Genomic DNA, 27,990 nt, shown 5'->3' on the forward strand with positions numbered 1-27,990 from the left:
GGGGCGGCCATTTCGCCACTTGTTGACTGAAAATTACATCAAAGTTGCTCAGGGCTCAGGTAACAACCAATCACAGCTCAGCTTCAGAAAACAGGTGAGCCGTGATTGGTCAAGAACAAGAACAAATGTTTTTTTTTGTTTTTTTTAAGAATGTTAACGACCCCACCTTTATAAAGAGTACAAGGGCATCTTTTCTAGTATAAAAAGTCCAATACTATTTGAAACTCACTATTACTCTATATGACTTTGTTCAACTTTGCCTTTTCATGTCCTCATATTATGATTTTAACTTTAAAAAAATGATGCAATTCTCAGATTAGGACTTTTACCCTGGGGGAAAAAAATGTAGTCTCATGACATCTCATAACAACTTTTTTTTCCCACTCCCAAAAAATTGTCTTATCAAAACATGAGGCTCTTTTTTTTTTTTTTTATTGCAATGGCAACTAGGGTCACGACTCACACGTGTTAGTTATGTCTAATTGGTGTTATGTTATTGATCCGTTACAGTCCCCGAAAACCAATAAAGAAAAACAGCACTATTATTTAAAAAATATAATAAGATAACGTAAATAAACAAAGTGCTTTTATAGAGTGCAATTACTGTAGCATCCGTGTGTTGGATGTGCTCCTTTAAGGGGCGTGGCCTCGCGAGAGACACCAAGAGTTGGTTAGTCTGCATGAGAGCAAATGGCCGGGAGTTGTTGCCTGCAGTAGTTGTTTTTTGTGAGTTCTCATTTTGTATTCTGTTAAATAAAGAGCAGAAAGTGCATTGGTAACAGTGGCTCTCCTTGCCTCTACATGTCAGGGTATTCGAGTAAATTCATTTCTCCAGTTTTTTCACCCCTCCTCCTTCTTCACTGGAGCAGTTGTGTTGCCGAAGCTCGCTCGTAACAGCAAATTTTGTCTCACAATACAAGACATAAAAATGGACCCAGTGACGGCTTTGACACTTGAAATCCCGAAAGTCTATATACCATGTAAATATTTTTCTGACCACTTTTTAAAAACTCAGGACATAAGAAAGATGGACAATAAGGCAGTGTTGCTTTTCAATATGCTGACATGGACAACTTTTCACGGAGCATGAAATCCCACTTGCACTTGATGTCCGCATTGGCTGATCTTCATTGTGACAACTCGACAAAAAGAAACTTGACATTTGATGTGGTGCGTTCCTACAGAAGCATGACGTGACTTTGAAGCGTCCACATCAGACCCACAGAGACAATTCGCCACTTTGGTGTTCAGGACTGTGTCAATTGAGGCGTTTGGCTTTTCGCCTTAATGTGCTTGTGTGTGAAAAGATCAAGCTTAAACATCGGACAGGTTAGGGTTCTGATGTTGCTGCAGTTTTCCAGAGTCTCTATGTGAAAGAGGTCCATTTCTCATCTGTTGTAGTACTTTTATCCAGAGATCCTGCAAAATTGCCACATCGGAAGAACTGACATTTACTCCTTAAGTTAAGTTGATGCTTGGCAGGCTACAACTCTTAAGCTGTTGCCATTTGGAAGGGTCTCTGCGTAAAAGAGCTAGAATGGACTCAAAACAATTTTACAGCTCTTTCACACGAGGACCCTGCAAATTCTCCAAATCACAAGCTCTGGCAGTCAAGCATTTTGCTGAGTCCTATGTGTAAAGGTAAAGGCACCCAATACCAGTCTACAGCTGTCGTATCGGTGCAATTTTGCAAGGTAACCGTATGAAAGAGGACTATTTCTATTCTTTCACACAGACATCCTGCAAAATTGCTACATCAGAAAACCAGGCATTCATCTAATCTGCTGGATTCTGTGTAAAACTTAAAAGGCTCTCATGCCATTGTAATTTCGCATGATCGCCATGTGAAATGTAGACTGGACTAAGAATAATCTGGTGGAGCTCTTTCATACAAAGACCCTGCAAATTAGCCCAATCAGATCTGACATTCAAACCTTTCACTGGGTTTTGTGAAAAAGCTTATAACTGCTTAATGCCAGACTCTCATATTACTGCATCTGGGCATGTGTGTGAAAGTAAAATTTCTAGTCTTTTCCAGATTTTTCCACACAGAGATGCTGTAAAATCACTACATCAGAAGAGCCAGCATTCACCCCTTTTGTTGGGGGCTGTGTAAAATTTATAGACCGCTGCCAATAGCACTCGGCAAAATCCCTGGATCAGAAGCTCTGGCATTTACTTCCTTTGCGATGTTCTGTGTGAAAAAGGACAGATCCTGGAAAAGCAGGTGATTTTTAAAAGGCATTTATTGATTAAATACACAGTTAAGTTTGGACAAAAGCTCCTGTGTTGCTTTTTTAAAATAACAAGGAATTGAGGACCCACTCTCAACTGCACGCCCCTCCAAAGGTTGGGTTGCCATGGAAAGCACTTTCATTACAGAGCCGCAATAAATAATACAAAAAGTAGGCAGAGGGGAGAGCAGGGGTGGAGTGGCGTGTTTTTTATCAGGGTACGAGGGTGAACGCTGAGAAGGCATTTTGTGACCTGAGGACCTGACAGGAAACGTACATGAAAAGCCATATTGCACATTTGTCCTTCACTCTTAAATCCTGAAAAAGAACACACACCTTGTGTTGTCACGCCGACGTGAACATCAGGAATCCAGAATGCAAAAATAAAAAAATAAAAAACAGAACCATCAAAAATGTTCGCACAAGTCTCAGTGAGAATGTGATTTATTATGCAGCAATGCTTGCTTGATTGACAGGCCTTAATAAACTGTTTTCACACAGTGAACACTAAAATTGTTGCATCTTCTTCCCTGGGTTTTGCGGTAAAAGCAAAAGACCATCGAAAAACTAGATCTTCTGTGATGGCTCTGATTTGACAACTTTTCCTTCCACACAGAGACATTGCAAAATCATCCCATTAGTGCCATAACATTACAACTGGAACTTATCCTCTTCGCAGGGCTCTGTGTCAAAAGGTAAAACCCATATAAAAGCTTGATTTTGCATTATGGCAACTTTTACTTTCAAACAGAGAGCTGCAGCAATCTTGCAGGGTCTATGGGTGAAAGACAGCATTAACCGTATATAGCAATTTTTGTTTCCATGCATAAAGCCTGCAAAATTGTCACATCAGGACCATAACAGAAGATATGGAACATATCTCTTAGTCCGATTCTGTGGTGAAAGGAAAAGCCTGGATCGGAATATAACATTTTCTGTTATATGCCTAGTGCAGCAATTATGCTGGGTCTCCGTGTGAAAGTAAACAATTGACACATCACAGCTTTAACAGAAGATACGGAATTTATACGCTTGGCTGGGCAAAACGTAAAGAACAAATAAATGCCAGATCTTCTGTGATGGTCCTGGGGCAAAAAATATTTGTTTTCATGCGGAGACCCTGTAAAATCTGTGCCATAACGTCAGGCTCTGGTATGAATACAGACAACTGACGAATGATCTGTCAGGGTTTTGATGTGTCATCAATGGCGACTTTCACACAGAGACCCTGTAAAATGGTCACATTCATGCCGTTAACATATGCTTTTCTCCGGTAATTTTTTGCACAGTCGCCGCGTGAAAGGGCTGCAGACGGCCAGTCAATCAAGTAGCAAAGCTAAACTCAGAGCCAATAGGGAGTTTTGGGGGGAAATGTACAGAAATACACAGTCCAACAGAGTTAGGGGGTTAGGGTTAGCACCAGAGAAAGCACCAGATGAACACGTAGTTGTTTTCTAGAACGTTCAACAACAACAAAAATGTGCCTTATTGTCAATGGTAAAAAAAAAAAAAAAAACTAGACAGACTGATTTGGAGCACCTTGTTTAACGCTTCAGAGTCCAACTAAGCGGCTGGCACACGTCATACCAACAAGATCCACTAGATGTCAGTGTGGTTCCCGAACACAAACAAAAAAACAAGAATTGGCAGATATCGCCGACCTTAAAGCTCAAAGAGAGTGTCTTGTTCTTTCTATGCATTATTTTTCAGGGAGAATTTCCAGTTATTTAATTACAAAAAAAATATTGACAGGACTGGACACAACAGTACAGAACAGCCTGGAGGCAGTCTGATTTCAACAGAGAGGGTGAAAAGTGTCATTAAATGGACTTATGTGGCAAAAGGTAAAGACAGATTTGATTAGCAGGCTTTTTTGGACTTTTTCACACAGACCCTGAAAAATGGCCATATCAGAGCGATAAGATCTGGTATTTATCTTTTTAATTGGTCTCTGTGTTAAAAAAATAAAAAATAAAAATCATTTCTGGGTCTTCGTGCAACTATTTTGCAGGGCCTCAGTGTCAACAAGCTCTAGAAAACTGAACATGTCTTTAATGCAGAGAACCTGCAAAATAGTTACATCAAGACCCAGAATTGATATGTGGTGTAACAGAAATCCAGTCGGCATCTGTTACAGCTCAGAAGTGCCCATTTTCACTTTCACACGGAGAGCCAGAATTTTTTTTTGCATCAGAGCCTTAAGAGATTGGGAATTTATCCTTTTTGCTGGGTTCTGGGGCAAAACGCCAAGACCGAATAAATGATTTTGATCAGCCATATATTTATTCCGTTATTGGGCTATGTGTCAAAAGATTAAACGATACATGGCGTCATCACCTTCTACAGCTCTTGAACCAGCATTTAATCACTTTGCTAAGCTCTGTCTCAGGTAAATCTTAAACCTTCCGTTATGGCTCTTAACCAGTATATTTATTTAACGATGTCTCCCCCTTCACTGAGCTCCAGGTCAAAAATGAGATAAATCCCAGAATTTTCAGATACAGCTCTTCATCTAGCACTTATTTCCTTTGCTGAGCTCCATGTCAAAAGAAAGACATAAATGCCAGACCTTTTGTTACGGCTCGATACAGCATTTATACCCTTAGCTGGGCTCTGCGTCAAAAAATAGAGTGATAAATGTGAGTTCTGATCCCTCAATTACCCTTTTAACACAGAGCCCCTGCAAAGCAGCCATATTACAGCCATACCCGATGAGCCGAATTTTAACCCCTTTGCTGGTCTGCGTGTCAAAAGCTGGGGACATATAAATGCCTGGATCTTCTTTTCCAGCTTTGATGCAGCGATTTTGCAGGATCTCTGGGTGAAAGGGGAGCACAAGGATGGGGATTTTAGCACCATTGCTTGTTTAAAAAAAAAAAAAAAAAAGAGAGTGATTTTTGACATTTTTGGGGCATTTTAATGATGCAGAATTTTTGTTCGCATTCTGACGGGACGGGATGGCGGACGGGCGGCGGGAGCTTTTATGCCGCAGGTCTGCTTTCTCAAATAACAAAACAAAAAAAACATTATTTTTCTTAAAAAAAGAAGATATATTCTGATATAGATAGCACTTCTGGACACTCTGTTTTTAACAGTCTAAAAGTCTCTCGTATTTTCCGCCGCTCGCTCCCTATAAGCACATTATATGTACAATATATAGAACATAAATTACTACACAAAGCCTATTCACAATGGACAATCATTAATAGCAAATTGGATGGAAAACAGGGCGGGGCCTGGGCGAAAAAGACATTCAGAGACATTTTACTCCATAGCCTGCTTATGATGGACACGCGTACAAAATATTTGTCCCCAAAAACAAAACAAGTCGATATAAAACTCTTCATCCTCCGTTGCCGAAAGACGGTCACGTGAAGCGCCCGCCTGCCTCGACATCTCGTTTGCATGTAAACAGAGCACCAGTGTAGTGTCTTTTAAGTTTGTGTCTATTCTTAAACTGTACAAAAGTATAAATATATGATTTATCTCCATTTCTTTTTTTGTCTTTTTCTTTCTTCTTCACATATGACGGATGTAGCGCACAAAAACGAAAAACAAAAAACAAAGAGCCAGTGTTGCGGTATCGCCCCGAGCTGCTGGCTTTTTGTGTCGAGTGTGGTTTTGTTGTGGCGTTTGCTTGTTTGCTCGCTGCTTGCTGGTTGATCGTCTTTGCATACGTTGGTTAAAAACAGCACGCCAGGACAGGAACGACGACGACAAAAAAAAAAAAGTAAAAAAGGAATTTGTGTGTCCGTTTGAGCTACAGTAGATCCATCTTGGGTCTGTAATGGAGCAGGAGCGGTGATTTCTGGAAGCAAACAAAACTATATGGTTAGTGTTTGTTGTGCATTGAAATAAACTGAAATGCCTTTAATCCAGTTCAAGAATTTTATTGACATTTTTTGTCTTATCATGTTGGATAAATATTGTGAACTGGTCCAGATGATGTACAAGGCACAGATGCATGCTGATGTGAAGTGCTGATGGTTTCTATAACAGTGACGTAATAGTGGTGGTCTTAAGACTTGGATTCAGTCGGGTTAAGCCGCCACTGAAAGTCCTTTATTCAACCAAATGCCACAAGATGGTTACCTTAAATCTCCATCTCGTTACGACGACAAATTTCAAAGTGTGGTCCTTGCCCAGGATTTCCTCGTTGCATAAAATGTCCAACTGTGTGGAAAGAAAAACAAAAAAAGGAAAATATGAAAATAAAGGCAATGCTTGTTAGCTTTGCCGCAAAGCAAGGTCGAATAACAGGTGTGCAAAGCTCTTTCTAATTGAAATCGCTATCCAATGAAAAGCTTTAAATATTGTAATAATGTCTTCTTCTTTTTTTTACCAAAATACATGTATTCTAATAAGATTCAATACAAAAACAAAACAAAAATCTGCTATTATATATATTTATATTTATTAAAAAGCGTACAATTTTAAGATTATTTTCAGTTTTGATATTTGTAGTAATTTGAAGTTTATTAAAAATGTTTATGACTTTTCTGTTTTTTTTTCTTTTAAAAGGGAATTAAATCCTTTTTCCCTTCTATCTATGTGCCAGCAATAGTCAACACGCAGCTCACTGATTAATATTGCGTTCATTGAATAAAAATAAATAAATTTCATAATTTAGCAATCTCAGGGCTGTTTTTTTCTTTAAACATCTTGAGTAATTTTATATTTTAAATGAAATTAACATTTTTGCTTAAAAAAAAACTAATTTAAACTTTAAATATAAATCATTTTAATTTATTTTGCCTCAAATGATTTATTCATTGTTATTGTGTTATTCCTAAAAGATATCCACTAAAATAAAATTCAAATGAATATTTATTGACACGTGGTACAATAAAAAAAATATTTATGCTACTTGTTTAACTTCAAATCCATATTAATAATCAATCACTTTAATTGATCATATAGAGCATTCAATATGATCCAAATTATCTTTCCTTAATGAATGTAGTTTACATTTAACACACGAGGCTCAAAATATTAGGAACAGTTTGCAGTATGACATATACTGCAAAATACAAGCAAGCTTAAGTTGTTGCATTCGCTTTCGAATCCATTAACAACAACAACATTTTGTCATTGATTTTACCTCGTTAAAGGAGGTCAGGTTGAGCTTTTTGGCGATGAACTTTTTGAGGTGGAGGACGGTGGCCTGCGCCGAGCAGCGGATCCATTTGCGCTTGAGGCCTCTGAGTTTGCTGCTGTTGCACTCCAGACAGATGCTCACCTGCCAGGACATGCCGCAAAAATGTCACAAGTACCGTAATGCAATCGCCCCTTGACAGTTATTCATAATAAATGCCATCGTGTGAAATAAAAAGCGATGAATAAAAATAACCCAAAAAGCCATTTTGCAGTGATACACAGTCCGTCAAAACTAAATCCTAACCTGCTCATCGCTACGGTGATAATCGTTGTCCTCCTCTGCTTTCTCTTCTCCGGCTTCCTTATTGGGCGTGTCCTCAGACTTTGTGTCACCTGTTTCGACACAAATAAAATAGAACGGCCATAAATTTGGATTTTGTTATGCAGCCAGCCACGTTCATCCGTACGTCTGATCTGGGTTGTTGATGAGAAATTAGCTCATTTACGCACCTCAAAATTCATTGAAAATTCAGTCCTTGCAGCCTTGACAAGACCCACAAAAAGCTATAGAACCCATGCCCAAAAAGTCATTTGGTTCAAAACAGCCATTTTTGGGGCATGTGAATTTGAATTTCAGCCAACGAAGAAAGTTCTGCTCACGAGAGATATTTCTGTTTGTATTGCACTCACAGTGAATGTTTGGATATGAGGCACACTTTTCACCATTTGAGCTTTGTATTGCTTTCCCATGACCTCGAAAACAAAGCAATTTGTTCTGTTCACTCTTAATTCAGTGGATGTAATAGTAGTGTGTGTACGTGTGTTGGTCTGTGTGTGTTTTATGTGAGTAGATTGGTATCCTACCTTAGGGCCATTTTCCATTTGGGCAGACTGTCACCAATCCCAGAGAGAATTGCCTAACGGTGTGTGAGTGTGTGTGAGTGTCTGTGTACTCGCGCTGTGCGGTCTCCACGGCGACCGTCTCTAGAGTCAACTTGCTTGATTGTGGATCAAGAGGCTCTCGCTCTTGTTGTCGTTGCGGCAGTGAAATCACCTTCACGCGACCTCGCAGCCACTCTGCCCCAATTTAAGGACGCGGCCTCAGGTCGTGGATCAATTGTTTGCGCTGCGCTCGTGTTTACATAGTATGAGGTTTAATTAACTCTTTGACTGCCAGACGTTTTCAGAAACGGGATGTCGCCAGTGCCAGCCGATTTAAGCATTTTTGACTGATCTTTCAAGGTCCACAGGAAATTATGTGTTTGGACTATGGAAACACTGATACTACCAAATGAAAGATTGGACTCTCATCTTTCATCAGAAAAAAAAGTTTGTTTCTACCTTATTCTGTTTTTCAGTAATCAACAATAGAAAATGGTTAGTTTCACCTTTGTTTTGAAAAAACGTCTTTTAACGTCTTTGGCACTCCTCCATAGGATTTTACTAAACGTTATTTAACGTTTTTGGCAGTCAAAGAGTTAATGGCCGAGTCCCACTGAAAGGGAAAGTAAAACATGCATGTTTTTCTCTGGCAAAAAGGTGTAAAAATTTAAACAGACTGCCCACACTTTGTTTTCATAAACCAAATGTTGAAAACCTCTACAGTAGCAGCAAAAACAAGAACTGACCGCTCATACTTTGTTTTAATGGACCGAGTATAGACCAGCTCTAGCAAATGTCGCAATGTGGCAAAAATAAGAGCCAGCTAACTACTTTATTTTAATGAAGAGAGTCAACAATTGCTAAAATGACACAAGAGCTGACGGCCCTTACTTCATTTTAATGTGTGTTAGTGTTGTGTGTCAACAATCTCATAGAATAGCAGCAAAAACAATAGCCCATCAGCCTAATTTTGTTTTAATTAAACAAATGTCAGCAACCTCTATCAAACCAGCAAAAACAAGAAGTGACTTACCATATTTTAATGAAGTGAGTTCACAACCACTGGCGAAGGGAAAAAAATAAGAATCATCCACTTTACTTTGTTTTAATGAATCAAGTATTGCAAACCTTTAGGAAAGCAACCGGCCGCCATTGCTTTGTTTAATTGGACAGTGTTGACAACTTGTATCGAAGCGCCAAAAACAAGAACTGAACACCCTTACTTTGTTTTAATGAACCAAGTGTGAATAAGCTCCATCAAACTGGCAAAAACAAGAGCCCCCCAGCTTTACTTTTGTTTTACAGTATTTAACGACATCGGCAATCTCTCTCAAACCAGCAAAAACAAGAACAGACTGCCTTTACTTTGTTTTAATAAACTGAGCATCGACAACCTCTATCAAAACGGGGGAAACAAGAACAGACTACCCTTCCTTTGTTTAAAACGAACCTCATGTCGGCAACCTCCCGCAATGCAGCAAAAAAAAAAACGTCACAACAAAAAGAGCCGGCTGTTTTTACTTTGTCTTATTACCCAAATGTCAACCATCTCTGCTAAGCTACGAGAACAAGAACTGACCACCATTGCTTTATTTTAATGAACCTCTGTCAAAACGGCAGTCTTCAAAGCAGACTTGTTCAATGCAAACGTCGCTCTACTGCTCATGTGACTGTTCTTCTGTTTTCCAGCTTCCACACAGTGACTCTCAAGGGACTTGTGGAGCGCTGCACACAGTAAGCAATAGTTGAATTAGATTCCTTTCCAACAGCTGTTCCTAAAGAAGCCCAGAGGAAGTTTATGTTCTTTTTTTGAGGGCATCTGCTGGTGGTGGGTTGTTGCGTGGTGGTGTAGGTCTTTAATTATGTGCAGTGCTGTGCTGCTGGGCTGTCGCCCGCAGTAGGCATGGTGTGATCTCTGCTTTGGCGACTGTTCCCTTTGCTGGGCCGTCCTCAAATAAGAGCTAATGAGGAGCGTCATTTCTCCCACAAAAGACTTGTGGACTGAATACAAAGAAAGGACGCCTTTTAAAGTGGATAAACCCTTTCTGTTATGTGACAAACTGCTTCAACAAAAACGCAATAACATACTAACCTTTTTTATTGTTTCAACAAACCACGGCTTAATGACCCATGGGAATGTGGAGAAAACAAGAGCTGACCGCCCACATTTTGTTTTAATTAACCAAGAGCCTGGATACTGACAGCTTTCAGCCTTTTAAAATGACTGCCGACCGACCCTACTTTGGTTTTAATATACTTAGCGTTGCTATCTTTTAGCAAAACCTTTACTTTGTATTAATGAACATGGTGTTATATAGTCCAAAATGGAGAAGAGTTGATCACCCTTACTTTGTATTAATGAACACAATTGTCAAGAATGAGAAATTACCACATTATGTTGATAATATCTTGCAAAGAGAAGAAAACGGGGGCTGGTCACTCTTACTTTGCTTTAATCAGCCAATAATTGACGACCTCTTGCGCAGCAATGAAAACAAGGACGAAAGACCCTTACTTACTTTCTTACAGAACAAGAATCAATGACCTCCTGAATTTGTTATAATGCTTGCCTTGTTTTAATGAACAGTGCATCGACAACCTCTATAACAGGGGTGAACACAAGAACTGACCCCTCCTTATTTTGTTTTAAGAACCCAGTGTTGACCACCTCTATCAAAATGGTAAACAAGGTCCAACGGTCCTTACATTATTTTAATGAACCGAGCATCGGCGACCATTCGTAAATTGGCTAAAACAAGTTTCCATTAACCATATTTTGTTTAAACAAACTAAAAATTAACGACCTTTTTTAAATTAGTTTTAATGAACGAGACATCGCTAACCTCTGGGAAAGTAGCAAACACAATATTTGACCATTCTTCTTTCTTTGTTTTGCGGAGCAGTGAAAATAAGGACCACTGGCCCTTTGTTTAAATAAACTGCACATATAAACTAACTCCTTATCCCTACTTTGTTTTAATGAACCACATTTCTATAACCTCTACGAAAGCAACAACAACAAACTAAAGAGAACTCACTGCTTATACTTTGTTTTATGATCCAAGTGTTGCTGATGTCTGCATAGCAAAGGGATGGAAAAAAACTGCTTTTCTTTGTTTTGATGAGTACCTACAACCTATGGGAGAGGGGTAAAAACAAGAGCTGACTGCCCTTATTTTGTTTTAAGAACAGAGCATTGATGACCTCTAGCAAAGCAACAAAAACAAGGGCAGGACAACCCTTTTTATTTTATTTTACAAACCTGAACATCAACGACATCTAGCAAAGTGGCACATACAGTACAAGAGCTGACTGCCCTTTCCCTTACTTTAATGAACCGAGTGTTGTCAACAAGACAAGAACCAGTTGCTCTTACATTGTTTTAATTAACTAGAGCAGGTTCGCCCTTACTTTGTTTTAATTAATCAAGCGTTAACTACCTTTATGAAGTGGAGAAACCAAGAAATAGACACTCTTACTTTATCTGTCAGCAGCGGAAGTGGCAGAAACAAAAATGTAAATTTTTTATAAAATTCAGGCATTGGGGTTGACACCCATCTAAATATTTTATGATAAACACTTTTTCCCCATTGATCTTGGAATGGAAATAGGTGTTTGTGACTGGGCCGCAATTGTAAATAAAATGATTTTAAAAGACAAACGAGAATTCCAGAGTATGTGTGGTTATATAACTGTTCCTCCAGTTTGAATGTGCAGGGATTGAGCAGTAGAATTAAGCATAGCGACTGTGAAACACCATGTTACCATGTAAAAAAAATAATAAAAAAATAAATATTGTTCTCAACTGCGTTGCATTGAGATGCATGTCTGTGTTTGCAACCCTGCAAGGATACGCAAGATTGCCGCCCCTCTTCTCCACGCGCCTTAATTAGCGGAATGAGAGCAAGGGATTAAGAGAGCGATTAGGCCCCGCGAGCGTGACCGACCACGAAAAAAAGCGAAGCCACCGCTCCTGTGGATTGGTTAAAAAAAAAATAATCTAATTCAAGTGCTCACAATGTTGTTTTGATCTTAGCGCTATTGTGTATACATCTGTAGTGTACTGTGACACTTTTAAAAAAAGATTTTCAACATGCATTATGAGACTTCACTTTCATGTCCCGCCCACATTCAAAGATTAAAAAACTAAACCTTTTCGCATCACTCCTAGTAAGTATACAAGGTTCAAACCTTGCAGCAACTTGATGAAATGTTGTGTAAGAGCATGTCTTTTTAAAGACAGGAAAAATGGTCCAAATGACAGGAAATTGCTTGCTTCAGATCAAAATGGCAGACTTGCTGACTTTTTTAGTGGTTCCACTCATGATAGACGGTGCAATTAAAGTTCATGTTGCTCAGTTAAAGTGGCTTTAGGGGCTGATTTTTTTTAATTTGCGAGAATGGGCAAACTGAAAACTAAATTGTACGCTTTGAACCAAAATGGCCGGCTTCGCGGACTGCATTTTCAACACACTCCAGGTGGCGCCACAGAGTCAAATTTGTATTGATTGTGGGAGTGATTGTTCGTTCAACGATGCCATGAAGATAACGTTAATGATGATGATGTTGGACTGTACCATTGCGCTGGTCGAGATGTGTCTTCATATTGCAGAGCTCCCCTTTAATGTCGCCAGGCACCTCCATGCCCAATTTCTGGTAGAAGTCCCGCTGCTTTTTTATCTCCGCTGGAGAACCAATAGGAGGAAACATGGTTACGATCAGTATTTATATTTACAAAACATAATTGTATTTTTCCATTTTGAAAAGACGGAAAATACCCTCTTGAAGTCCGGGTACCAACTTGTACACAATGTCTTGCATTGTTCTGTCATGGCTGTCAAGAAGAGGACACATTGTGTTCATAGAAATACAATAGAGCTTTTTTACATTATCTACAAGTTAAAAATATGATAAAGAAAACAATTCCAACACTTCGGGGTACGCTCCAACCGCCTGTTTTAGCTAAAGATATTAACAAGCTTTCTCCGACAACAACAAAAAAACTTTCAAAAATATATAAGTTACTTTCATATACTGATGAAATGTCTTTACCCATCTCGAAATGGGAGACAGACTTGTCTATAGCACCGGAATCTGACTTTTGGATTCAAGTTTGTGAAAACGCATTTAAAATGACAAAACACACAAATTTACAACTTATCCAATATAAAATTATTCACAGAACATACATTACTCAATATATGATGAAGAAAATGGGACTCTCAGACTCCGACATTTGTCTCCAATGCTTACAAAACACTACAGACACTTATGTTCATGCTTTATGGTTATGTACTCCGGTTATGTATTTCTGGACTAAAGTCTTAGAAAAACTTTCCGCTATTTTGGACTGTAGGATACCCTTATCTCCAAACTTGTGTTTGCTAGGTGACCTAACAACAACTGACTTACCACATAAACAATTTCAATCTACACTTGTAGCCCTTACTATCGCAAAAAAAACAATTCTTGTTAACTGGAAAAATAAACAAACTCTGAATATCGACCAATGGTCTAACCTCCTCATAAATCACATTTTAATGGAAAAAATATCTGCCTCAAATAAAAACCAAATATCAAAATTTATAGAAACATGGCCTACGTATATAGAATTTTTTAACCTAATTCTGGTTACTTAATTCTGCCTGTTAGCGAGAACCACCACATCGTGATAACTTACATTGAGTTTCTGCATTTGGCAATTTGTTATTATATTATATTATATTATTAGTATGGGATTTTTTAAAATAGGTTTTAGGTGAACTAATGAATACACACGCACATACAAAAAAAAAAAATATATATATATATATATATATATATATATATATATATAAAAATAAAAAAAGGAAAGCAATGATGACATGTCAAATCGAATGAACAATACTGAGCTCTCCAGAAGAAAATAAATAAATAAATAAAATAAAATAAGAAATACAATAGAGCTCCAGACATGGACGTCACGCATCCCACAATGCACCCACCTCTCGCCTGGGTCAATCTGACATGACCCACTACATACAGGACCATATTTACTTTCGTAAATATTGCACTACGTGACCTCGTGTTTTATGTACATGCATCTCACGCACACATTCCATTCACATTAGAAGCATCGCATTTGTTTTTGTAATGTGAACAAGTACATAAATAGATCAGATCAGGCTTCATGCCCTGCAGTGAAAACGTTGCCTAAGTTTTCAAAATCGGAATTTCAACAGTTAAGTCCATAAGTCAAGTTAATTCCAATATTTTAAAATAGACTGTCTGATATCACCATTTTACCTTACAGTGTCTAATGTTTGGCCTGTGTGTGCATCACTCACCCGATGTACTGCAGTGGATGGCTTTGATGAATAACAATCCTGCATGTGGGACAGGTGTTGTTCTCCTCTAGATACTTCACAAGGCAACTTCGACAGACTGCACACGCACATACAAAGTACATTTCACTGGTATGTTTATGATGCTTTCGGCATAAATGATCAATACTGTCAACCGACTTTGACAAAGTCAACATTAGAAACTGCATGGCTGTTGATGTAAGTCATGATAGTAGCATCAGAATGAATTCCGAAGTCTACAAAACCATTTCCGGGGAGAAAATGCATCCAAAGTAAATTGGGAGAAGCTTCATCATGCAACAAAGCGATGACCCAAAACACAATAAAGGACTTCATCCGGGAGAAAAAGTGGAAGGTCTTAGAACGGCCAAGTCAATCACCGGACCTTGGCACAATAGAGTATTCATTTTATCTCCTGAAGAGGAGATTGAAGGGTGAAATCCCCAAAAATAAGCAAGAATTGAACGAGGCTACAGACAGTAAAGGAAAAGCATTTCTAATTACACTAAGCGCAATTTCTGCATGCTAAGCTTATTAAGTAAATTGAAAGATAAATTATGTGAAAATTACTAATAGTGAAATTATTTGACAATGATTAGTATTCAATATTGCATTTGTACTAAAGGGTTGCCTAAGCGAGGTTTGAACCCGGGTCTTCCAGTGTGGCAGGCAATTGCTCAAACCACTCACCTAACTTGTCCTGTTCAAAATCATGGCTTATGGCGTATTAATATTTACAAGTGTCATCTGATGCTGAAAGCTATGAATGTTGAATGGGGACACATGCTTTTAATCATTTCAGTGAAATTATAATGCATCTCCTGAAAAAGTTCAATGGCAGTCCCATTGAAAATGATTGGGGGAAAGTTGATATTTAACGTTAAATTGTGCGAATACTGTAAGTAATGTGGAATCAGACAATAAATACCCCGGAAGGCGTGAATTTTTGAGTTGAAATTTGAAAGGTGTAAATTGGAAGTATTATGTGGGAGTTGTTTCACGGCAAAAAATTGTGGCGAATAAAAATCACAATAACGTGTGTGGGAATGCTGATGAATGCAACAATCTAGTGAACTCAACAGGTCACAGGTTTGATATAGTTATTGCAATTATTGGTTACGCTACCAAATATTAAATGTTACCCACTTTTAAGTTAAGCACATCAAAAACTGTAAATGGTGGGAAACAAAATCTGTAATTCTGAGCTTTTGTCTCATATTCATCTTTTCAGAAACCAAAATGTCTTCAATGTGCTCTACAACAAAAACAAAGGATTGACTTTTCCGTTCCAATACTTTTGGAAGAGACTTCTACACACATGCAATGTGTAATTACCAAACTAACTCCTCCCTTTGCCAGCTTGTTCACAGATCTGAATGGCATGGCGATGATTTAGCACCCCTCCATCAAACCTACACTTGACCCGCGGTCTCCCACACTCCTTATGAGAGCTTCATTGCAGTCAGACAGCTGCAGTGGGCCGACGTGACCTGAATGTCTCTTTTGAAATGACTCCACTGGGACACCACTGGGAGGCCGTTTTCAAGTAGGAGGACTAGGACTCTCTCTAGTGGACGCAAGAAGGCTTTACACGCGTGTGTAAGCATGTGCGTGTGTACGTACACGTGTGCAAGCACTCTGTGACGGTGGTGGCGTCTATCAGGTAGCCGTCGCACAGTCGACACGTGATGTGGGCGTTGATGTGACAGAGCTTGATCTTCCTCGTCAGCATGTCGGGGTTCTGCGGCAGAGACAAGTTAAGATGATATGAGATCATTATTAAAATTATTAAAAAAAAAATTTAAAAAGAGAGAGCAATGAAAAATGGTAAAATTACCGAATGAACAATACTGAGCTCTCCAGGAAAGAAAAAAAAGAAAAAGAAAAAAGATGATATGAGATCAGATAAAAGGTAGATGCCCCGTTGTCGCCATGGCAACAGAGCCAGCTACTCTCTGCATGCAAACAATGCGGAAATGCTGCCATCTTGTGGAAGAGGAGAGGAGGGGACACATGATGCCAACCCTGACTTGAACTAGCGCGACATACATGTAGATAATCAATTTTAAGGTAGGATGCTAGTTAAGTTGATTGCTTAGGTAGATAAATAGTAAAACAGACAGGTAGAGAGCAGAGGTGGGTAGAGTAACCCCACATTGTAGTCAAGTAAGAGTACCGGTAGTTATTTTAGAATATGACTCAAGTATAAAAATAAAAGGTTTAAAAAAAAAATGCATGTAAAAATAAAATTAAAAAAAGTACGAGTACTGATTTTGTAAATACCACATCAATAGCAAATACATAAAAATATAAACTAGGAATATGGAAATTCAAATACTGCCCCACAATATCACTTTAAAAACAATAAACTAACAAACTAAGGCAAGTTCCGCCACAATATATGCTCTAAAATTAACTTGTGTATGTAACAGCACAATAGGCTATACTGCATTGAACTTTGACAGTTGGATTAGCATATATTTTTTAGCAATGCTGACATCTGTCTCATTATTTCAAATAGGTGGCTGGTAATTATTGGCAATTACCGACCAATTTGACATCATACAGATAAACCAGATAATAAAGAAATCAGCCCATAATAATAGACATGCCACGTTGGTCCATCTGTTGTGGTTGTTGCTCAAGTTTTGCCCAGCTCCTCAACCCCTTCCCTCTCCTATGGTACTGTCGTATATTTGTGACATCATAATGCGCGCAACCTTCTGTCCACAGAAGATGCATCATGGCGACATGGCAGTCGCCAGTGTAGGCTTTCTTTACTTTCCTGTTATGGAAAATAACTATTTCACATGTATTAACATAAGTTTATACTGTATTGTGGACACCTGGATTTTCTTGAACAATGGGCTTTTCACTTGTACATGAAGCAATATCAAAGTAACCTTGACTGATCAGCATGCAGGAACACTTTTCCTGTCTAGCTGACCCTCCCTTTCTCCTCCCAAAACCTAACCAGGCTGCATGAAAATCTTCCCATGATAATTTATTGCGCACACTCTCACAGGTCACTTCTTGTAGACTGATCTGTAAGACTTGTGTATATTTGAAGCTTCAAATATGAAGAAACCCAAAAGACAAATAGTTTTCCAGACTGTTTCATCATCTCGATTAACTGCTGAAAATTCCACAGCACTCCCCAAAATATTACCCTTGATTTTTTTTTTGCATCTTAAAATGTGACCGTTTTCTTTTAGCAAACTCAAAATGAGTCACCGGTTGTCTTCGAAGCAGATATATCAATAAAATTTAGCTTTACACAATGTTTCAATGCATTTGTACATGGTAGACTTATAGTAGGATTCTAAAGTATATTTGTACTCAAGTTATTTTTGCAAACAATTATCAGCTTATCGGTTATCGACATGGGCACTTTCTAAATTATTGGTTTATCGTATCAGTTGAAAATTGCATTATCGTGCGTCCCTACTTTAAAAATAACATATGTTATGTCTTTCTCCCTCCTTTTAAAATGTGCCCAATCCTTTCAGACGCCAGTGGGTCAGACAGACTGCAATTTGCATTCACATGCTGTGGTCGACATGCTGGTTTTATTCCACAGGGCATTACATTTTGCAAAAGCAGATCGAGAAAGCCTCCTGTGTGTTACTCAAGTTACAAGTGGAACGCATGCCACCTCTTTTTTATATTCCATGCATACCTTTTCTAAAGCACTTATCCCTACTCAATGCTATCTGTAAGGTAAACAAGGATTTCTGTTTTCTGCCATGTTTTATGTAAATAAGTCACATTACAGTGTCGTGTAGCATCAGCCTCTGACAAGAACAATGTAGATTGGGGAAGAAGGGCTGGGTATTTTTAAGAACCTCACGTCACGATTCAATAAAAAAATGTGGTGTGGCCCCCTCCATCATTTAAGTAGCCCATTTGTGTAGAAAACAAAGAATTATGCCTATTATGCCTGTGTAGTCCTCCTCACCCCTAATACCGCCATCCGTGGGCTGTGGATGTCGCGGCGTCCACGTCTCTTCCTGCAGGTTGAGGAGCTGGTGGCGTTAGCTCCACATCATGGAAAGCCTCTCATCAGAGCCTGAGCAGGGGGGAAAAGACAAACAAGAAATTTTGAATTGGTTTCATATGGCTTCTTCAGGTTGACCGCCATCTTGCATAAGTAGAACAACAAGAAATACAGCGAGGGGACCTCGCATTTGCCTACTTTTTCTTATATTTGTAATTATTTAGGGGGAAGCAAACACCGTTTTTGATAGACAATGTTTACTGGCAGTGTATCCCCACTTGTTAAAATATTCCCAATGCAATTGTAATAAGCATCAATTATTAGCTGATATTTGCTATTTGCAGTTGGGCACAGTTCCGATTCCACGTGAATTATGGGAGTCCACTTGACAGTGCTCCATGGTCAAAACAGGCTACAGCACGCTCAAGTATGTGTCATCATACAATCACTAAAATAGGATAAATCCTTGTTATGATTTATTTATCGTGTTATTTGTGCCATCAGTCATCATACACAATTGTGAAAAACTGTACAACCAGACATAACACACACAGTCAAAAATGTCTTTTAATTCCATTGGACAGGACGCTCAGTCATGCATGGGCACAAGTGTAGGCACAACATGTCATAAAATAATTACTTGCACAATAGAAATTAACAGCAACTATAAATAATCCACAGGAAGGGAGAAAAATTCAAAGTCCAAGCATGAGCACAACAAAGACGTGATCTTGTCACTTAGCTCCAATGGGATCATTACAAGCCAATCACCACCTCGCACAATTGAAATAAACACAATATATCATGTTTGACTAAAATGTCTAATATGAAACGAGTCCCGAAGGGCCACAACAACACGCAGACACACAAAGGAGTTCATGCTGGTCCGCCTGTAGCCATTGGAGTGTTTTGCTTCGCTGTAGTTTGGCATCCAGCTGGAGACACACACACAAACACACTGAAGAAGGCCTGCTGTATGCTCAGCCACAGGCGGGAGGAGGAGGAAAGCTTCTTCTTGTAAGGAAGTTTTGGCTCGGCTTCAGAAACACACACGCACATTCACACAGTCCCAGACCCAAGTGTAACTATTCACGTTTGTGATGGTAAAAGCAAATTGAGCGACACGCGTGCACACAGACATAGCCATAGTCACGTCTTAATTTTGTTAACATGCTAACAGCTGTTAGGCCAACAGATAACAACACTGAGTAAAGAAAACGCCAACATAGGTCAATAAGAATTTAACATCTTGCCTTGGTGTGGAGAACTACTTCTAATGAGAATTGATACAACGCTAACACGGTAACAAGTAGCATGCTAACATACAGTAATTCTCCATTTTCTTGCTGCCAAAGAGTCTATAAACAGTACATTTATAGGAAAGCCTCACTGTTCCCTATTTCTTTGCTAATGACTATTATGTATTGTTATGTTCAATGTGCCATGTCTTTGGCAGATTCAAAAAGGAAAGTGGATCCTAATTGACATTTTCTAGTAAAGCGCTTCTCTGCTAGCTGCACTGTAGCACTTGTGCTAAAAGCTTCAGGGGATTCCCACCGGAGCCACTCGCCCCAAAAATGTTTCAGTGAAGAGCATGCATGTGCCGTTAGCATTTCTTCTTCCAAGCTATTGAACAAATACAGACACACTGAAGCAAACAGACAAATGGGCTGCTAATCCACTGAAAAATGTCATGGCTACAGCGAGATCGTACAGTCAAATCTTGGGTTACGAACTGTATTCGGTGTCCCCCGTTTGTATGAAAATGTTCATAAACCGAGGTCATATTTCCCACTGAAATGAATAGAAATGCAATTAATCCATTCCAGCTCTCCAGACCAAAACAAGTTATACTCCCCCTTTTAAACTCTGACTGCCAGACGTGTTCAGAAAAGGGATGCTGTCAGTGCCAGCCGATTTAAGCATTTTGACTGATCTTTCAAGGTCCACAGAAAATTCTGGGTTTGGACTATGGAAACACACATGAAATGAAATGAAAGATTGAACTCTCATCTTTCATCAGAAAAAAAAGTTTGTTTCTACCTTATTCCGTGTTTCAGTAATCAACAATAGAAAATGGTTAGTTTCACCCAAATGCTCTGTTTTGAAACAAAAAAACTGAGAAATTAAGCTTTTTGTGAAACGATGTTATTTCATGCACTCTAGTGAATGAGACCTTTTTTTTTCCATGAATGATGCCACAAACACCTAAACAGTGCTTTACCACCAACAATGAAAAAGTGTTTTTTGACAGCAAAATACGTTGATTTACATTCAACAGTGTAACAATTTGACAAAACAATTTGGCAAACTATTTACAAATGTGTGAAACCGTGGTACTATTTACAATTGTGTGGATGTTTCAAATACAGATTTTCTTTTTGTAACACTCCCCTGCGTGCAAGGAGACGCAGCAGGATCTGCACAACAGATTAGTTTCACTGCGATTGCAGACGCTACACTTTTTTGCTGGCTTTTTTTCCCGGGGAATAGCAAGTATATACTGCAGTGTGGGTTTGGCCATGTTGTCATCAAGTCTACTCTCAGGATCATGATACGGTGACGTTACGGTGGTGTTACGTCTGGCTTCCTCATGTCCTTCAGTTCCTATACCGGGTGGTTGATCCATCTTATCCGCTCCATTCATGGTGGCATCGTAGTCCATAACCAGTGTCTTCTCCGTGATCAGACGGTACCCACTCCTCCGATGAATATGCATTGGACTCGGGGCACTCTTCGTCGTCCGATTGAACGTCCGCCTGAGAAGTGCTTGGTTGTGCTCCGCGTTTTCCGGCGTTAGCATCACTAGCCGGTGAGGCTTTATGACGTGATCATAGCCGCCGCGTCAACGCTTCCAACTTCGGCGTCAACCTCGGAGTCACCATCATCATCATCGTCGTCATCAATGTGCTCTTTAGCATTGGTCGATGCTTTTCGTCTTTGAAAAAAATACTCAAGCGTGAGCTGCTTGCAACCGGTCGCCATTATGGCTTCCTCAGCCATTGTCCCCTCAACACTCTAGCGCCGCCTCACGTCTTCTACTGACGCCTACCCAATCTTGTCCAAAGAGAGTCATCGCTGCCATCTTGGGGCCAAAAATAGGCATTATACTAACTAGATCTGCTTGGTACTTTCAGCACAGCTGGCCAAGGCTTTCCTCCACCAGTTTCCAAAAAAAACTTGGTGAACGTCTTTTAACGTCTTTGGCGCTCCTCCATAGGTTTTTACTAAACGTTATTTAACGTTTTTGGCAGTCAAAGAGTTAATCAGCGTGTGGTCAAAAATATAGTGCAATACGTAAATACACTACTCACAAAAAGTTAGGGATATTTGGCTTTCAGGTGAAATTTCAGGACGAGACTAAAATGCATTCAAACCTTTACAGGTGAACTTAATGTGGCCTTGTCTAAGCTGTCGAATGCACATGTCCCACTGTTAAATGTTTCAGTACTTTTTCCACAAGTTGCTGTTCTCTAACGAGGAGCTTAACGGCAAAATTCACAAAGGACAATGCTCCGGCTCATGGCGGTGGCAGTAAACTTATACATGTACACTGTGAGATTTGTATGAAAATGTTCTTCAGGCTTATAACTGAGAGTCATTGTATTTAACAGGTTGCAATATGTTTCATGTTTGAACAGCATTGACATCAAATTTTAAGGCTTAATGTTCCATTAATATAACATGTAATTGATGCTCAAGGGCACGTGACAAGTTATTGAGGCTTGGAAATTTTTGGGTTGTGGCGTACCCACTATTGTTAACGTTTGTTTCAATGAATTGTTTGAGATGAGGAAATCACCGGTGCATCCTTCTACTTAAATGTCCTACTTTCATAATATCACTGTAGCATGAACTTTTTACATTTTCCATAAATTTCACCTGAACGCCAAATATCCCTAACTTTTTGTGAGTAGTGTAACTGGAAACACACTACTTATGAAGAAATAAATCAACAACAAATATAATATGATTACTATTTATTGCTTATTAACTAGAGAAGGAAAGCAGTTCCTCAACTAAAGGCGTCTTCTTTTATAACAAAGATTAACTGATTTAAGCTTCTTTTCTAATCATTTGTTTATTTTGGCACAACAAACTGATCTAGGGAAATTTCCTGGTCTTCTAATAAATAAATTAATTTGATTAAATCAAAATCAGAAATTGGGTTGTCTCTGTCATTTAAAAGATTCATTACTCTGCTGGCCAATCATTTTTTTTGACTGCCTCGCTCACACGATGACCAGCCACTGCCAGCGAACACATTGTCATGTGTTCATCTAATAAGAAGCAAAACGCCACCAACAACAACAAAGTTACAGTAGCCAACCTTAATTGCATTGCAATGATGGCTACACAAATTCAAAAAAAAAAAGGACAGCACATATTTTTCTGCTTATCTTATAACAAAATAAGTGCTTCCTAACACTAGCTTTAGTTCTAGCACTTTCCCTTTTCTTAGGAGCCATTAAGACTTGTTTATCCCTTTGTTTACTTGTTTAGCAAAAGTTCTGTGCGACAGTGAGCCAACTTTGCACCAATTTATAAATTCAATGTTGCTTGCATCTGAGATTGGGGGACTGTAGTAGGTAGGCAGAAATTCAGAGCCACATCATGAGTGAACAGCCATTTTGACGTAACCTAACCACCCGGTGTCTTAATTAATGAGACACTACAATTCGATAGATAACATACATAGAGTCATACATGGTATTTTTTGCAAAAAAAAAGAAAAGATTTTGAGTCTTCTTTTACCTCAATCACTCAGTAATTTGTGATTGGCTGAACAAAGATGCCAAGGTGGAATTTCCACAACCAGCACACAAAAACAGTGTACATTCCTGGAAATTTTGTTTCATTACCAGACATTTAAGTAGTATTTTTCTTCTTGATAGTTGTGTTTTAATTTTAATCTTTAATCAATGTAATTGCTCTTAATTTTTTATTTGGTAAATTGAACAGTTTTTCTTATTTTAAATAGGTAAATAAATAAAAAACTGTAATTGTCATTATTGACAGATATGAACTACTTATAATCTATTTTTCAGCCATATGGTTTCGCCCAGATATACTAAGAGCACATTATATTTAAAAAGATATTTAATATTTGACTAGTTTGTCTGACTTTTGTGTTGACCTAATAATAAAAGTTGAATACTAAATGTTAAAATCAAATTACCTAAATTCGGCCATTTTTCTCCGGGCCCTTATTTTGAATAGTTAAAAAAGCTAAATTAAATCAATAATTATGACTTACCATATATGAAACATGTATTTCGTGATACACTTTTCAGCCATACTGCCCAGCCCTAATTGATTTTAAAACTTGGTAAATATTCAACTACAAAACTCAACTAATCAATTTACCAATCAACCCCCAATGTCTATTTACCAATGCACATTGATCAAATGTTTTTGTCAAGTACAAACTGACCTTGTAAAAAAAAAAAATAAAAAAAAAAGTGCAATTCCAGCCTCTTGCATTTTCATTCTGCTGCATCCACACTTTGCTGCAATTCATCTTTATCCACAATCAAACCATAACTAAGCATCTCTCTTATCGCTTTGTCATACTTATTTCATCTTAGTTGGTTGATCTATTTTTATGTTCAAGTCTTGGGACTTATATTGAAATCAGTATGTCTCATATTGAAATCTGTATGTATCTTGCATGTACAATAACTAGCTGTCAACTTCCACTTGTTGTGCTGCTAAAATGGCTGGAGTCAAAGTGTCCGTCCTCCTGACAGGCTGTTAACCAGCTGACCTCCAGGGGATAGTGACACTAGTGACAGCAGCAAAGGGGTGTCAGGTGGGGTTACGAGAGGTCAATACAATTGAAATGGTTCAAGGAGAAACAACAACCTGCTGCAAACAGAGATCAAGCCCCTTTCACACTGTTGATCCAAGCTGGACTTTTCAACACCACAGGATGGGAGAAGTGAGGACCAGGAGATAAAACTTCTCTTTTAGACATATACTGTACTGTATGTCATTCCACAGAAGACGGCAGATTCACAAATCGACCAATTTCATCCTCCTATTCCTTTGTCGATACCTTTCACACAGAACAGACACAAGAAACAGACACAGAGTGCCCCTCAAACCGATAATACGGTGTGCTAAACACCATATTACGTTTTACATAGAACAGACACGACAATACCCAATGACTGATTGTGTGAAAAGAGACTCAGTTTTAATACAACCAATACAAGATAGGATTAATCAACTTGAGTTTTTCACACAGTACCCACTGATGTAAGAAATAAGTACCCCATGAATATTTAACTCCACAAGGAATCTTAGTAAAACAGTAGTAAGCTGTCTTTCACTTGTCACTTTTCCATCAATTGAGGCAATCGAAGCACTTCACACCAACTTTACCTATTGATGGCACAGCATCAGGAGCAACTGGGGGTCAGTATCTTGCTCTCAAGGACACTTCGACTTCTTTCACTTTGATCGAACCCACAACCTGTGGGTTGGGAGACAACCGCTTAACTGTCCAGGCTTTCTATTATTCCCTTACACAAAGTTGCCATCCCATCTCTGATACGACCTACGCCAGTTGGCTGGTTTCAACTCCCCATTCAATAATGCAAGACAGCAACTCAGGAAAAAGGCCTGGCTTTGATGGAGAGCGACAAAAGGGCTTCAGATTTAATGTGAAAATTACACAAGCAGAGAGTCCCAGCTTTCAACTACAGCGGTACCTCGGAGTTTGAACATAATTCGTTCCTGCAAAGTGTTCAAAGTCCGAAATGTTCAACCTCTGAAACATTTTTTTCCCATAGGAAATAATGTAAATGCAATTAATCCGTTCCCAAGCTCCAAAAACAGAAAATTCCTATTTTAATTTCTATTTATGTTTTTTTTACATTTACAGTACAGTACAGTATTAAAACAATAAAAAATACCTTACCTTACCTGTTGTGGTGCGACGGCATCAGTGGGTGATAAATGCTATGTTAATGCTAGCTTTAGTTCAGTGCTGAGTTTGTGTATTTTACATTGCATATTGTTAAGACTACTAAACGGTCCTTGTGTGCGTTGTTTAATGTCAGGCACGTTGTTGAACAGCTAAGGGAGGTCCTTGTGCCAGTTTTTACAGAAGTAGTCACGGTAGTTACAACTGCGCGATAATCTCCTTCCTAATTCCACTGTGGTTCGTAGCACTGTATGTTTTTCTTTGCTCCCACTGGCACTGTTGTCTTTTTTTGGGACCATTGCGAAGAAAATTTGTGGAAAAATCAAAATGAACTGGCAAGTCTGGACCACCTCCGGGAGTATTCACGATCTGACTGGAAATGAGCAGTGCATCGTCTCAACTACCGCAACGTGAGCATTCGGCATTGCTCGGCTTCGCTCCGCTACCCGTTTTCAAGATACGTTCGGCTTAGCTTGCTTTGCTCGGGTGTTCGAACTCCGAAAATGAGGTCAAACTCCGAGGCATTTTTTTTACTGCAATTTTTTGGTTGATGTCCGAATTGTACTAGTTCCAAGACGTTCAAACTCTGAGGTTCCACTGTATTCTATTTCCACGTGGCCACCTTCTCGACTGATCTACCACCAAAGACGGGAAATAGAGGTGTCGACTTCGACCTCCACATTCCGAGTAGATACTTTCACGCAGAGCAGTGACACTTACAGCTATGATACGACCTCTGAAGTTGAAAAAATTGGCAAGTTGACTTTTTGCCCTCATCGTGGCCTTTCACATTGAGTTCCGCCCAAAAAATATGCATCCAAGACGAGCCAGGTTTTATCTGCATGTGCCTTTCACACTGCTTTAAAACTTTTACAACAGTTAAAATAAAATGTAGGCGGCAGGCCTTTGGCCTTTCCATCTTTCCTGAGACCAAGATGAAAGTCTGAACTGGTCAAGTCACTCATCGGACCTTAACCCAATAGAGCATGCATTTTATCTCCTGAGCAGGAGACTGAAGGGAGAAACTCCCAGAAACAAACAAGAACTGGGCCTCAATACGTCGGAAGTAAGAAAGCGTAAGTGCGTCGGCATGAACTGTCTTGATTAATGTATAAATCACCGTCGTCACGTCGGATCTCTTTGGGTGGCATCTGGGGGGTGTTTTTGGCAGATTCCATGTTGAATCGGTGTTGGGCCGCCGTGACAATTGATCACTCTGATTGGCTGTTAGCTAGCAATTCAGCACGTGGGGCAATAACTGGACTTGATAAAGAATGATAAGTCATACATGGTTACTGATGCTGACTGTCACTCAAAACGAATCAAGGCTAATGCTAAAAACAACGCTAACAGCAAAATACATTTACTGGATTAACTGCCAGTGGATTTTTCTTTGACGACACACCTTGACAGTAAAAAACAAACTGCTTCATTCCTGCAGTTGTTTAAACACTTGAAAGAAGACTCCTGTAATAGTGACCTGTCCGCAAATTGTGATTTCCCATAAAACGGTTTGTGTTTCTAGCGCTCACTTATAACCAAACGAGGCAGCTAAATGACAACTCAACAACTTCTTTGGCAACCCTTTCGTGTACGCACACACGTCAAGTTAGCACGGTTAGCATCACAAAGACTTCATAACAGACAACAGACACACACAAAAATGCAGACTTGTTGGCTACTGTGTGTGCGCGCTCTCCCCGCGCACAACAGCAGTGCACTGACTTAAAAGAAAGAGAAAAAAACAGCAGAAAAAAATACAAAAAGGGATAGGTGGGGGTGGGGTGCAAAGAACTAACCCCCCTATCACGTTTAATCCGAACCTCATGTAGAAGCTCTACACAACAACTTCAGTGACGGGCCTACAGACAGGAGGAGCACCGCAGAGGAGCGAGAGAACAAGACGAGACACGCCGGCCAGGCGAGCCTGAGCCCCGTGGAGGACCACCGCGTGCACCCCGGCCGAGCACAGAGTCTGTCTGCCTGCTTACCCCCCTTCCGTGCTTCAAAGCCGGCGTGCAACTGCGGGGCCCGGCGCTTACCATACACCCCACATACACACTTCCTCACACACACATTGTCACACACATTCACGCATCATGTATGGATAGCATGCTTGGTAGCAGCCAGCGGAAAGCCATGCTAAAAACGAGGAGGAGGTGGAGAAGGAAGGGGAGTGAGGAGGGTACAAACCGGCACCCGAAACCGGCCACAGAGACCAGGGTGGAGGGACCTGGGGCTAGTGACGGCGACGACAGATACCCGAGTGCCGACTGACCTGGTCGAGGAGTACCGAAGTCGGCTGGATAGTGGGTCGGATCCGAGTTAAATCCACTCGCACTACAACAAAGAGGCGAAGATGACCGAGCGGCCGCGGAACAGGCCGAAGCAAAGCGCTCTCGGAGCAGCGCAGCGCATGCGCACAGCGCTGGAGTTGGGAAGCGGGAGATAGCGTTTATAAGTCATAAACATTTTAATTAAAAAATAAAATAAAATAAAATAACG

At 39.5% G+C, this 27,990-nt stretch overlaps 1 protein-coding gene across 1 annotated transcript; it reads right to left on the reverse strand.

Moving 5' to 3' along the window:
• Positions 1-2,228: 2,228 nt before the first annotated feature.
• Positions 2,229-27,904, reverse strand: pcgf3 (polycomb group ring finger 3). Its single transcript, XM_077578193.1, has 10 exons — positions 27,764-27,904; positions 18,516-18,626; positions 16,181-16,298; positions 14,540-14,636; positions 12,992-13,047; positions 12,791-12,898; positions 7,636-7,724; positions 7,336-7,473; positions 6,327-6,407; positions 2,229-6,042 (listed from the first exon to the last, which is right to left on the reverse strand). Exons 2-10 carry the CDS (start codon positions 18,528-18,530, stop codon positions 5,995-5,997), a joined length of 750 nt encoding a protein of 249 aa, XP_077434319.1. The 5' UTR covers positions 18,531-18,626; positions 27,764-27,904; the 3' UTR covers positions 2,229-5,994.
• Positions 27,905-27,990: the final 86 nt, after the last annotated feature.

Source organism: Vanacampus margaritifer, chromosome 10, assembly GCF_051991255.1.
Source record: "Vanacampus margaritifer isolate UIUO_Vmar chromosome 10, RoL_Vmar_1.0, whole genome shotgun sequence".
NCBI lineage: Eukaryota > Metazoa > Chordata > Actinopteri > Syngnathiformes > Syngnathidae > Vanacampus > Vanacampus margaritifer.

What these genes read in the sequence shown, in the direction of transcription:
- pcgf3 (XM_077578193.1), bottom strand. An exon ending in ACATCTCGACCAGCGCAATG is followed by an intron (nt 7,725 to 12,790) that starts GTACAGTCCAAC and finishes GTGTCGAAACAG; the next exon opens with GTGACACAAAGTCTGAGGAC. An exon ending in ACCTGACCTCCTTTAACGAG is followed by an intron (nt 6,408 to 7,335) that starts GTAAAATCAATG and finishes CTTTCCACACAG; the next exon opens with TTGGACATTTTATGCAACGA.